The 12,710-nt window shown below is 35.2% G+C and overlaps 2 protein-coding genes across 4 annotated transcripts; one reads left to right on the top strand and one right to left on the bottom strand.

The window, feature by feature from the left end:
* The first annotated feature begins 391 nt into the window (after nucleotides 1-391).
* LOC142555317 (transcriptional repressor ILP1-like) lies at nucleotides 392-5,685 on the top strand. 2 transcript variants are annotated; one of them, XM_075666135.1, is made up of 8 exons: nucleotides 392-1,771; nucleotides 1,945-2,112; nucleotides 3,192-3,859; nucleotides 4,313-4,607; nucleotides 4,701-4,990; nucleotides 5,120-5,384; nucleotides 5,419-5,434; nucleotides 5,576-5,685. In XM_075666135.1, exons 1-6 carry the CDS (start codon nucleotides 521-523, stop codon nucleotides 5,310-5,312), a joined length of 2,865 nt encoding a protein of 954 aa, XP_075522250.1. In that variant the 5' UTR covers nucleotides 392-520; the 3' UTR covers nucleotides 5,313-5,384; nucleotides 5,419-5,434; nucleotides 5,576-5,685. The 2 variants fall into 2 exon arrangements, with proteins under 2 accessions (XP_075522250.1, XP_075522251.1); XM_075666136.1 differs by lacking the exon at nucleotides 5,576-5,685 and having other exon boundaries at nucleotides 5,419-5,506.
* Nucleotides 5,686-8,984: 3,299 nt separating this feature from the next.
* On the bottom strand, nucleotides 8,985-12,027 carry LOC142556576 (transcription factor bHLH30-like). Of its 2 annotated transcripts, XM_075668040.1 has the most exons (3): nucleotides 11,772-12,026; nucleotides 10,902-11,369; nucleotides 8,985-9,565 (listed from the first exon to the last, which is right to left on the bottom strand). In XM_075668040.1, the coding sequence occupies exons 2-3, from the start codon at nucleotides 11,295-11,297 to the stop codon at nucleotides 9,134-9,136; spliced, it is 828 nt and encodes a 275-aa protein (XP_075524155.1). In that variant the 5' UTR covers nucleotides 11,298-11,369; nucleotides 11,772-12,026; the 3' UTR covers nucleotides 8,985-9,133. The 2 variants fall into 2 exon arrangements, with proteins under 2 accessions (XP_075524155.1, XP_075524154.1); XM_075668039.1 differs by having other exon boundaries at nucleotides 10,902-12,027.
* Between the last annotated feature and the right edge of the window lie 683 nt (nucleotides 12,028-12,710).

Raw genomic sequence — 12,710 nt, 5'->3', positions numbered from 1 at the left:
ATTATATATAATTTTTTTAAATATTTAATATTTTCTATTATACGTGAACTGGTTGGTTCGATTTTGTAGTTTTAATTTGAAAAACAAAAAAATGAATTACCAAAAATCAAAATTGAAACCGACGAAAAAACTTTTTAAACCGAACACAATTATAAAATTGTGAACTTGTCGATTTACCAAAATTATAACAATGATAACGATACAACTTCAATATTTTAAAACATACAACAGTACAAGCGTGTCATTCTAACTAGGACAATTATTACAGCAAACACAAATAATCCAAAATTTACGACCATTTAACGAATGCCCTAATGCCAGCTTATTTATTTATTTATTTTCAATAACCCTCCGATTCAATTTCATGTTAATAGCCTCACAACAATCAAACCCGACCGCAGAACCGACCCGGTCACCAATTCGAAGCGATCCAAATACTGAAATATCCATCCGGTTCTCTCCCCCACCCCGCAGACCTATTCAAGACCGGCGAGGCCATTCTTCCCACATCTCTGCTGCCATGAGCAGCGCCAAATCCCGCAACTTCCGCCGCCGTGGCGGAGATGACGATGAAGAAGACGACTCTCCCACACTTTCTACCTCTGTCACCGCAAAAAATAAGGGCGCTTCTTCCACCGCGAGGCGGCCACATTCGGCGTCGAGTAAACCCAAGAAAACATCGACTCCAACCGCTATGAGCCTCCTCTCCTTCGCCGAGGACGAAGAGTCTTCGGAATCTCCCTTCTCTCGTTCCTCTTCCAAACCTTCCTCTTCCTCCTCGCGCTTTTCTGGCAAATCAGCTCATAAGCTTACCTCCTCTAAAGACCGAAGCGCCCCTCACCCCCCATTATCTTCTCTCCCCTCTAATGTCCAGCCACAACCCGGAAGTTATACAAAAGAAGCCCTTTTGGAGCTCCAGAAGAATACTAAAACCCTCGCCGCTCCTGCCCGTAATAAGCCCAAACCCGAACCTGTGATCGTTCTGAAAGGTTTGGTGAAACCAATTATTTCAAACGATTTCGTTTCGGAGTCTGCTGGAAAAATCCAAGATTTTGAAGATGATGAAGTGAGTTTGAAAAACAAGAGTGGAATTTTAACCGTGGAGACAGATGATGAATCGGATTTGGCTCGGCTGGGAAAACTCGGGTTGGGGAAAGGTTTGCGGGACGATGATGAAGTGATTCCTGATCAAGCCACGATAGAGGCAATTAGAGCAAAGAGGGAGAGGCTGAGGAAAGCTAAGGCCGCAGCGCCAGATTATATTGCATTGGATGGAGGGAGTAATCATGGTGCAGCCGATGGTTTGAGTGATGAGGAGCCAGAATTTAAGGGGAGGATTGGGTTCTTTGGGGACAAAGTAGGTGGTGATAAGAAAGGCGTGTTTGAAGACTTTGAGGATAGGGCGATGCCAAAATATAGGGTCGTTGAAAGGATTAGTGATGAGGAGGATGAGGAGGACAAGATGTGGGAGGAAGAACAGGTAAGGAAAGGGTTGGGAAAGAGGCTAGACGACGGTGTTGTGAATCAAGGAGTGAGCGCTAGCGCTAGTGGTGTGGGTAGTGTTCATAGTGCTGTTGATTCGCAACAAAGTTTTGGATACTCGGGTATCGTACCTGGTGGGATGTACCCTGCAGTGCAAAATTTGGGCGGTAGTAGTTATAGTAGTATTGGAGGAGCAGTTGGAGGATTATTTGGTCCGGATGTAATGTCTATATCTATTCAGGCTGACCTCACCAAGAAAGCTTTGAACGAGAACTTGAGTAGGGTTAAGGTATATCTTTCTGATTGTATGTGTTTCTCTGCTTTTCTGTTTTCAATATGAAGATATATCACACATTGAGGTTATTTTTTTTATTACGTGTTATATGATATTTGCCATTTTGATTGTTTGATTATATGAGCTTTTAACGATACAATTCAAGGTATCACATCTTCTATTTTCAGGTATCTCATGGTCGAACTATGGTGTCATTGGCAAATAATGAAGAAAATCTGTCTTCCTCATTGCTTAATGTCACTAGTCTGGAGGATTCTTTCTCTGCTGCCGGTGAGAAGTTCCTCTTTATGCAAAAGCTTCGTGACTTTGTTTCTGTTTTATGTGAGTTTTTGCAGGTATGAATTATTTTAATCATGGATTTTGTTTTTGTTATAATATTTTATCGACCCTTCTAAGATTTTGTGTCAATGTTGTTCTTGTTTGATATATTGTGAAGTACGAGGTTTGGCTTCATACACATTACAATGACATACCTATTAAATTCTCAATCATGACAAAATTTAGTATGGGGGGTATCTCGCTACTCACATTGGTTTTTTTATTTTTCTTTCTTAGTTCGAGGGTACTGTATCTTACCTACTCTGAATTTGCTCTCCTTTTCCACTGCATGAGTTGTGGATGAAGTAGAATGCCATGATGAGATGATAAATATCTAAGAGAAAACTGCTGCAAAATGATTGCATTCTTCATAAATTGCAAGAAAATATTGTTACATAGAATATAAAACCATCTATCTTAAAAGACAATTCAGAACAATGGGGTGGACATATTGTTATACCTTGGTTTAGTCAGCTTAGTTGACAGTTGGGAAACTATGTTTCATCGACCGTAAGCTTGAAATCACCACCCTACATACTGAATAATGGATATCTGGATAAGCGAATGTTTGGTTTATGCAAGTTGACTTCGGTTAGTTTTTTCCCTTGTAACTTCTAAGATTTCTGCCTTCACCTAGATTGTTCTTCCTCAGATTTTCCTTTTCTTTTACTTTTTTTCTATTTTGGAGATAGAATGGGAGGAGTGAAGGAAAAGCAATTATATTTTTGTTCCCTTGCAGTAATGTTTACCTGATCCTTTGTGAACATAGGGCAAATATTGATGACTTTATATATGCAACACTTTGTGGGTTAAAAAAAATATCATTAACATTTTGTTAGTTGACTTTTTCCCCTTCTACTAAAAGATAACTTATTGGATGTCAATTACTGGACAAGTCGGTTTATGAAGTGTTTATACTATTCAAACCTTTTGTTTTACTCAACCTTCCATTCTGTGATATGATTTACAAATATCGGTTGATGCTTGTGCTGTGGTTACCTGTGTTGCAAGTTGGCGTTTTTTATCTTACTTGTTTCTTGCGTGGTGACCGATAGGTTGGCTTTATTGATATCAATTTTTTTTACCTGTTTTGTAGCATAAAGCTCCTTTCATCGAAGAACTTGAAGAACAAATGCAAAAACTTCATGAAGAACGGGCAAGGGCCATCGCAGAAAGAAGAGCAGCAGATAATGATGACGAAATTCCTGAAATAGAACAGGCTATAATTGCTGTACGCGCAGAATTCCGTAAAGGAGGAAGCAACTCGGCAAAAATAGCTGCTGCAGTGGCCGCATCTTCTAATTCTAGAGCGTTAAAAAATGCACCAGTAGAGCTGGATGACCTTGGTAGAGATTTGAATCTTAAAAAACGAATGGATATGACAAGAAGGGCTGAAGCTCGACAAAGACGAAGAGCCAAATCCGACTCTAAAAGAAAGTTGTCCATCGAAAACGATCGTTTTTATTCACAAATGGAAGGAGAATCGAGCACTGATGAAAGTGATAGTGAGAGTACAGCATATGAGTCAACCCTTAATCAACTGCTTCAGGTTGCGGATAAAATTTTTAGTGATGCAGATGAGGAATATTCTCAATTTTCAATGGTGGTAGAAAGGTTTGATAGATGGAAGAAAGTTTATGCATCAAGCTATTTTGATGCTTATATGGCATTGAGTATACCATCTATATTCTCTCCCTATGTGAGACTGGAGCTTCTGAAGTGGGATCCACTACATGAAGATGCAGACTTTATTGATATGGCGTGGTAAGTACCTTCTTAAACAATTGATGTAATTTTTTGGCATGGAGAAATCATTGTACAATCGCGTAGGTCTAATAGGCAGAAAATTGAGGCATCTTGCTCATTTTCACCTAATTTGATGGGTTATCAATTTTGACTAACCACTTCGCCTATATATGTACTAGCTGCTACTTGTCTAACGCTTTTTAGTATCTCAGAAAATTAATATGTGATTATGTTAACAAATCTCTTCTATTCCTTCTCTTCTGAAGGGGTCCGTTGACATCACAAAGATTGTTTGCCATGCTATTATGATACTTGATAATTAGTGGTTTTTGGATTGATTATACGTTCTGTTTTCCCAAAGAGTTCTCTTTGGAGAGTCAAGTGATGGTAGTGCTGAATCCTAATTACGTGAGTTGATAACATTTCATATTTTTCTATCCCACATGTTTATGTAATTTCTGTGTATTCCAGGCATTCCGTGCTATTTGCTTATGGTGTACCTGGAGACGAAAATAGAAATGGAAGGGATGATTCTGAGGCTGACTCTGATGCAAATCTTATTCCTGTATTGGTCGATAAACTTGCAATCCCTATTCTGCACCATCAATTAAGTTCTTGTTGGGACACGCTTAGTACCCTTGAAACAACCAATGCTGTATCTGCTATGAACTTGGTCGTGAGATATGTAGATCACTCCAGCTCGGCTCTTGGGGACTTAGTAGCTGTGCTCCATGATCGTCTTACTAATGCTGTAGCTGATCTGATGGTGACGCTTAGTTTGAATTCATATTATGTATTTGTGAGACTATCAATTAAATTCTTTTTTAGACGATTTATTCCTCTGATTTATAAATTATAGGTCCCAACATGGAGCCCAGTCGAAATGAACACTGTATCAAATGCAGCTCGAGTTGCAGCATATAGGTTTGGTACAGCGGTTCGGTTGATGAGAAACTTGTGCTTGTGGAATAAAATTCTTTCTATGCATGTGCTGGAGAAGATTGCTCTCGATGAACTTTTGTGTGGCAAGATTCTTCCGCATCTTCATGTCATACATTCTAATATTCATGATGCAATCTTCCGAACTGAGAGAGTCATTGCTTCAATGAATGGCGTTTGGACGGGTCCAAGTGTTACAGGGGATCGGAGGTATGATAAATACGGTTCACTCAGATTTGCTCGAAGGCTTTTTCCAATTTGTTAGACTGGATAATTTCTCGAGATTGTTCGTTTTTATAAACTTTTTTTTTTTTGTTTTTGTTTTATTTGGCATTGTAGTCGAAAGTTGCAGGCTTTGGTGGACTATTTGCTGCTGATTGGGAAAACGCTGGAGAAAAAGTTCGTCTCCAGCAACATGGAAACGGAAACAGGTAAACTCGTTAGACGGTTGAGGAAAATGCTGGTGGAGCTGAATGAATACGACCATGCAAGAGCTTTATCAAGAACGTTTAATCTCAAAGAGGCACTCTGATCTGATTATCAAGTTGTATACAGTTTTGATAATAGTATACTTGTATCAAGCACGCTCAACCGAGCTCGTTGATAAAAAAAAAAAAAAAAAAAACCGAGCTCGTTGACACGAGCGTATTAATGGTTTTTCTTGAATTTATTCACACTGTTGTGCAGCTGTTTCTTGTTTGGAAGCAGTTTCATGATTTTATTTGATTTGGTTGTTGTGGTGCTCTATTGGCCAAGAAGGGATGGTTACGAAAAATTGTTCAATCTCAATTTCAGGATCACGAGATGGATAGAGTAATATCATTACTTGGTGAAATAAAGCCAGGTATATAATTTTTTGAAGATAATAATAGGTCATGATTTTCCTTAATTATTATGTGACAGCATGTAGTAATGCTTTTTTAATAACCTTTTCAAACACAAGTAGTGTATATTTTTATCGGCATCAAGATGAATTATGATGTTTATATTAATTTGAAAAATATAAATGTAGAATGAAGTGTTTCGCATATTATAGTTGGAGATCTACGGTCACGATTAAGTGACCGTGACCGCTTGTCGACACAACAAGTCGATCATTCCATATTTATTATATAAATATCATCTACCTCCTTCATTTTTTCACACAATTTTATGAAAATCTCTACTCTCAATTCTTTCTTGATTATCAAAATATCAAGTTTCGATTATTGGTTTATTGTCAATTGTTGATTTATTTTCATAATTATTTTAATTTTCATATTTATACAAATGACCGGAGCAAGATAAAGTTGTAAGGGTAGGAAAAGAAACGGAAATGACATCATGCCACCTGAGTTCCAGCACATAATTTTCCTTCATTCAATGCCGATTGCTATGATCTTTATTTTTTCGATTAGGAACATAAAAAACGGGAACAAGAGGCTCAACAAACACGTCATTATAGAAGTTTAGAAAATATGAGTAGTATTCCGATAACGACTAAAAGTAAAACTAGGGTGGTGCCTCGCCTGACATACGATATTTCCACCAAATATTTCGAAAAGATAACGCTTCGCTCTAGTGATATGCAAGCCAAATGAAAATATTGATTGAAAACTAAAAAATTTCAACAAAGAGGTGGTTATGGAACTTTGACGCGACACATGAAGAAAAATCATCCAGTAAAAGTTAGTATTGATCGTTCTTAAACTCAAATTCGGGCATTCTCTTCTCATCGGGCAACGATTCTCAATTTTCTAAATTTGACGAAACTAAATTTAGAGAAAAAAACGACTAAATTTTATACAGTTCAACAACTTTATTTTAGTTTAATGATATTTTTTTTTTTAAAATTAGATTTCAACAAGTGTAAATTTTTCTATTAAATGTATCACACGAAATACTCTCAAACGCACACTTTAAAAATGATCGTTGATAAAAAAATTAATTAAAGAATATGCTTGTTTAAATAATAAAATTTCTTTGTGTTCCGACATTTAAAGTGATCATTGAAAAAGTTGTTCAAATATTGGTATCACATATCATTGGATTGATAATTTTTGAAACATTAAAAAAAGATTGCTTACATATGGAAGTTTTGATGAAACACGCAGAGTACGAAAAATTTCTCAACTTAATATTAGTTATTTTAGAAGAATACGGTTTAACTTATTAAGTTTTTTCAATTTTTTTTGATAATATCTGTGCAAATACTTCTAGTATCACTGAGTGTAATGAAATATTTAAACCATCACTAGATTAGGTGCACACATGTCATTATTTATATTTGTGTGTTCAAGATGGACTAAAAAATTTAGCATCACATATTCAACCAATTAAGAACATAATTCATTATTTATGGATAATTTCCAAGTAATGAAACATTAATGAGGCAAATTTTACAAAATAAATGGTATGACGCCTAAACTGTTTGCACAAAACGTTTCCAACTAGTTATCGTCTTTTGAATATAAATATTTATTATGTATATTTTTTCATCAACAAGTTCCAACTCGTCATATTTATTTGTATTCAAATCAATTGAACATATGCACTAGCATTTGTGAAATTTTAAAAGTTTTTAATGATATTAGTGACCGACTATTCGTTGTTTATAATTCTACTTCTCATTTAATTTTAACACATTATTGCAACATTGCATGTATTTTTAGTGAATATATTAAATCTAATGATGATATTTTAGTTCAATGTATTTATATCATGAAAGAAAAATGGGAAAAATAATTTTTTTTCAAATTGTTAAAATATTTTGTGTATTTTTAGATCCTAGACTTAAATTAGATGATTTACAAGAAATATTAATATTATATTATGAAACTTTAGACCATATTACGGAAACGGCTACTAATATTTGTTTAATATTAAAACTCATTTATACGATATTTATAATGAATATAACGCCAAATATGATGGGCAAATTATTCCACATGAAACACAATCGACTATCACTATCAATATTACTTTTAATCATAATAAATCATAAATTTTTTAAGAGAACAGATGAAATTTCCACGAGAATTCTCAAATTTATGTCAGGAACTAGAGAATTATTTTACCACTACTTTTGATTTTAGTGATGCAGATGAGAAAACTCTCGATATTTTGCGATAATGGTCGCAAAAAAAAAAATACATCTAATTTTGTCTATATTGACAAAAGAAATTTTTAGCTTGCTTTATTTAAACGGTTGTTGTGGAGCAATCTTTTAGTATTTGAAAAGATACATTGGATAAGAGATGTTCAAGCTTAAAAATGGAAAATTTGGAATTGAAGCTCAATATATGTTCAATGATTGGTTAAAAGATGCTAGTCGACCACAACATATTAAAAGTGATAAAAAAGATCAAGACGAAATCGAGGGAACCTTTGGAACGACAGGAGAAAATGCGAGTGAATGTGATTGAGCATCATAAAATATAATAGATTTTTTATACAAGATGTTGAATGTTGAAATGTAATAAATTTTTTAATGAGATAATGGAATATTTGATAGAGTTTTTTATAAGTTCAATCGTGCAAGTCTTTTTAATTTTTTTTGAATATTTATTAAAAATATTTTTTAAAAAAAGAATAAAAAAATTGAACCGAACCCAGAACCGGACCCGAACAACAGGTTCCGTGAACCGGGCCGTAACCGGCCAAGAGGAGGCTTGTTAAGGGTTAGGGTTGGGGTTGTCCCGACCCGGACTCGGTTGGTCCAACCCTAACTTGGCCCGTGGCCAGGTGTAGCACCAACCCACCGTATCAATTTCAAAATTTTCATATTCCATAATTAAAATCCATTTTTCCCCCCTTGCAATCTAATTTCTAAAGAAATTTTTTTAGCGATATTATATATATATATATATATACCATTTATGATAAATTTTGTCTTTTTCAATATTTATATGCTTTTCTAGAAACAAAATATTATATGCTTACATTTATATTTTAACAAGAATAGGTTTCTTGTGAGACGGTCTCACGAATCTTTATCTGTGAGACGGTTCAACCCTATGGATATTCATAATAAAAAGTAATACTCTTACCATAAAAAGTAATACTTTTTCATGGATGACCTAAATAAGATATCCGGTCGTCTCACAAAATACGACCCATGAGACCGTCTCACACAAGTTTTTGATAATTAACAAAGGGCATTTTAATGAAATTCAATACACTGTCATTTCAAAAATTTCGAAATATTTATGCTGACATTGAAATAACAAATACATTTAAAATTACCACACACCGGCATACCAATATTCTGAAATTTACGTATTTCTGCTTTCAAGTTCACCTTCGCATCCAAAACTTGACGGCACGGCGTCACTCTTGCCTTTGAGAAGTTTGGACTTTGGGTAAGCTATAAAGTTATTGCTCTGAAGTACCATACTCATTGCCATTATACTTCAATACTGCTTGAAGTGCTTCTTGAATTGAGCTAATACATAATGGTTGTTGCTGCTCAAAACCAATGTTGTCATTGTTTGAATCTTGATTATCTGCTTCACAAGTTATGTATAGAACATTCTTAACTCGGCCTCCGAGTGTAGTCATTTCCGCTTTTAGTGTTCTTAACCTCAAAGATTTTAGAGTCTTGATTAGGTCAGGTAAGAGGTCAGACCGGTCTTCGCAGCAGATTGAAGCTTTGATCACTAGTTTACCATCTTTATCTGATGCGTTATCAACTTTTATTTCATCGGTTTCCGATGGAACTGGACTCGTTTCTTGAATTAGGGAAGTTTGGCGTTTTAGCTTCTTCACTTGTTGGACCACGTCTGCTAACAATGAAGCTTTGTCTGTCTAAAAATCACGATACGTTTTATGACAGAATAAAAGCTACACTATCAATGTTTAGTTATCATAGAATCTGTTACAATGACTGAAGCAGAAGCTAAATTTTACCATAACATGCAGCGATAAAATGAGAAGTTAGAGCCTTAAATTCTTTCACTGTATCACATATTTTTTTCATTGGAAGCAAATAAATTTGTTTACAAGACTTGCGTAAGAAAATTTAAATTCCCCAGATTCGGTATCAGTTCATGAATTAAGGTGCTAACACCTGACTCATAGCTTAGTGTATTTTGGAGGGACAAAACTCAAAATGACAATAATTTTTTCTAATAAAAAAAATCATATCTGCAAGAACAATAAACCCAGATTTAATCTGTAGAAATGGGTAACTAAATCGAACCGCAAACCGAATTTTTTTCAAGTTTTATCAATCTTTTGGAGGTAAATGTTGAAGGTGCATGGAGTTTTGGAAACTAGGCATAGGTATAATAAAGTGTGAAAATGAGCCGACCTACTGACAAGAATGCTTCTTTGTCTGTCTATTTTATTTTATTTTTTTCTTTTAAATAGAATTTTTGTCTGCAGATCCGGCAAGAAATTTTGAAGGAAGCTTTTGGACTGGTCCAAGGTTTCTCTTTATCGAATCAAACTGAGAGATGTGACGCATGTTCCTCTCCCCCGCCCCATAGTCCTTTCCCTTGGAACTACCATTGGGAATCAGTGACATCAGTATAAAAAATTAGTTAAATAAATAAAATTTAAAATCACCCATTGATGTAGAATGTGAACCAAAGAAAAACAGACGAGCCCCGTTGGGGGATCCAAATGCAGCATAAATTAGTTCAAATTGCTTGCTACACCAAGTCTGTCGCATAAAGAAAAAAACTCATTTCTTACATTCTTTTGATGTTCTCTGCTGTGTTCTCATTCACGTTCTTCGAATATATGCTGATCGGATAATGGACAAGTATAATTTAATATGACTATTCAAAATGCCAAAAAAGTTGCACTAAATATAAATATTTGCATCAAGAATGCACATAAATTATATCCACTCATCATACTGATTAATCCTGCACTAAAAGTGTCATTTTTTCTTGTCTAATGTCTAGATTCTTCCATTTTCTGAGTCCCATTAATCCCGAACAAAACCTGTGTGAAGTCGGATCGGACCCTATAAGCGCAAAGTATTTTAAGTAGAATCTTGGGATATGTTATAATCTGAAAAATCTTTGAACCCACAAAAGATGACACAGAATCAAGCTCCAAGATTTGTGTGAACATCGGATAATAAGAAATAGGTAATTATCAAGTTAACAAAATAGGGGATTAAAATGCTTACTTTGATTGTGCTAGGGAGTAAGCTTCTGAGCTTAGCAAGATGATTATTGATCCTTTCTCTACGTCTCCTCTCAGCTTCACTGTGGCTTTTAGAGGCTGCAAGAGCCTTTTTTTCCATGATTTCTTGAGTAGTCATTGTCTGTACCTCGGCTTCCACTTCCAGCCCAAAGGGGGCCGAGTAGGGGTGCACCATTTGGACTAAAGATTCAGAAATGAGTCTCATTTGACTGTCCAGAACCTGTCCATTGTATGAGTATCCAAATTGTAAGCTGGCCGAACCTCTCCCGTTAAAGAAACCTCCAAATGATGGTGGTGGTTGGAGATGAAACGGGTCGCTATCCGAACCCGAAAAGTTATCAACAGGGTTGAAAATGTGAACCGGAGAAATACAAGGCATGACTTGTGATAGCTTATCAAAAGCTAGGGTTGATCCTCCGACTCCAATATATGCATCCGTTGTATTTTCTTGCTGCATTTCTTGAACAAGTGATAGATCTTGAACTTGGAAACCCTCACTGTTATTAGACACAACATATATCCCTTGAGATCTATTAATATATTTTTGATTCTCGTCTTTCTCCTCCTTGTCATTCATAATATTATATCAAAACCTCGAACACCCCCTCGGTTTATGAATGTTCTGTATGGGATTTAGATATACGCTAATTCTTTAGTTGTCAAAAGTTGCAAATTTAGGTCACTACTCAAACATAGTTTAGGGCTGACTCATGATCGTGCCATCTTTCTTTCACATAAAGATGAAAAGATAGAATATGTGAAGGGAAAGTATCAAGAAACTTGGATTCTACTCGGGCACGCATGGGGGAGCAAAAGGAAGTAAATAAAAAAGGGATATACTATGTAGACAGACCTTTGTTTTGTGATGCGAGGAGGAAGAATATTGTTTTGCTCCTCTAACTTGAACTTTTTTCTCGTTTCTCCTCAAGCCCTTTTTCTTTTCCTTTCTCTGTCAACAAAGCCTTTATTAAGTGGTGATTTTTCTGAAGAGTGAAAGAACCCCTTCTTATCCTACCACTGACTACAACCTTTTCCTTTGTGTTGAGCTTCGTTGGTGGTTTGAGTTCTTGTTCCCGGCATTATCCTCGGATAATGAGTATTATTGTCCCAAATTTTTTTTTTCATATGACAAATGTTTAGATCAATAATGACCATTGGATTTGGAGTAGGTATCTTGTGAGACGGTCTCACGAATCTTTATTTGTGAGATGGGTCAACTCTACCGATATTCACAATAAAAAGTAATACTCTTAACATAAAAAGTAATACTTTTTAATGGATGACCCAAATAAGAGATATGTCTCATAAAATACGACATGTGAGATCGTCTTACATAAAATTTTGTCATCTATAATTTATTATATTAAGTTCAAGCATAGTAACTTTACGTTTTGGGCATGTTCCAGTGTGCATGTGATGATAAAAGTAAACGGTTTTAGCTAGTTTGTATAGTAGTCAAATGCTAAGTTTGTTTTGTATCAAACAAGGTCATAATACACAATATAAATTACGACATGTATCTATATATAATCCATTATTATTTAATATAAAATATTTGTTTTTCAATAATTTATAATACTATAAATATCAGTGGGTATTTTCACGCCAACCCAACGGAATCATTGTCTTAAAACCCCACCCCAGCACAAAGTTCGCTTTATACTTGCTTACAGTACATGCAATGCAATATAGTTTCCTCGGTATATTTTTTTTGTTTACGGCATGTTATTATAACTTGTAAGTATTACTACACTAGCCATCTATTCTTAAAATCGAGCTTTTTTTTTCTTGT

Source organism: Primulina tabacum, chromosome 9 (assembly GCF_025594145.1).
Source record: "Primulina tabacum isolate GXHZ01 chromosome 9, ASM2559414v2, whole genome shotgun sequence".
In the NCBI taxonomy this organism is placed as follows: domain Eukaryota; kingdom Viridiplantae; phylum Streptophyta; class Magnoliopsida; order Lamiales; family Gesneriaceae; genus Primulina; species Primulina tabacum.
This window is presented reverse-complemented; position numbering and strand designations above follow the sequence as displayed.

Excerpts from the sequence above, each read along its gene's own strand:
- LOC142556576 (XM_075668039.1), bottom strand. The coding sequence starts at position 11,495 with ATGAATGACAAGGAGGAGAAAGACGAGAATCAAAAATATATTAATAGA. Across the intron at positions 9,566-10,901 it reads TACTCCCTAGCACAATCAAA|ACAGACAAAGCTTCATTGTT; the intron begins GTAAGCATTTTA and ends CGTGATTTTTAG.
- LOC142555317 (XM_075666135.1), top strand. The coding sequence starts at position 521 with ATGAGCAGCGCCAAATCCCGCAACTTCCGCCGCCGTGGCGGAGATGAC. Across the intron at positions 1,772-1,944 it reads AGAACTTGAGTAGGGTTAAG|GTATCTCATGGTCGAACTAT; the intron begins GTATATCTTTCT and ends TTCTATTTTCAG. Across the intron at positions 3,860-4,312 it reads GACTTTATTGATATGGCGTG|GCATTCCGTGCTATTTGCTT; the intron begins GTAAGTACCTTC and ends TGTGTATTCCAG.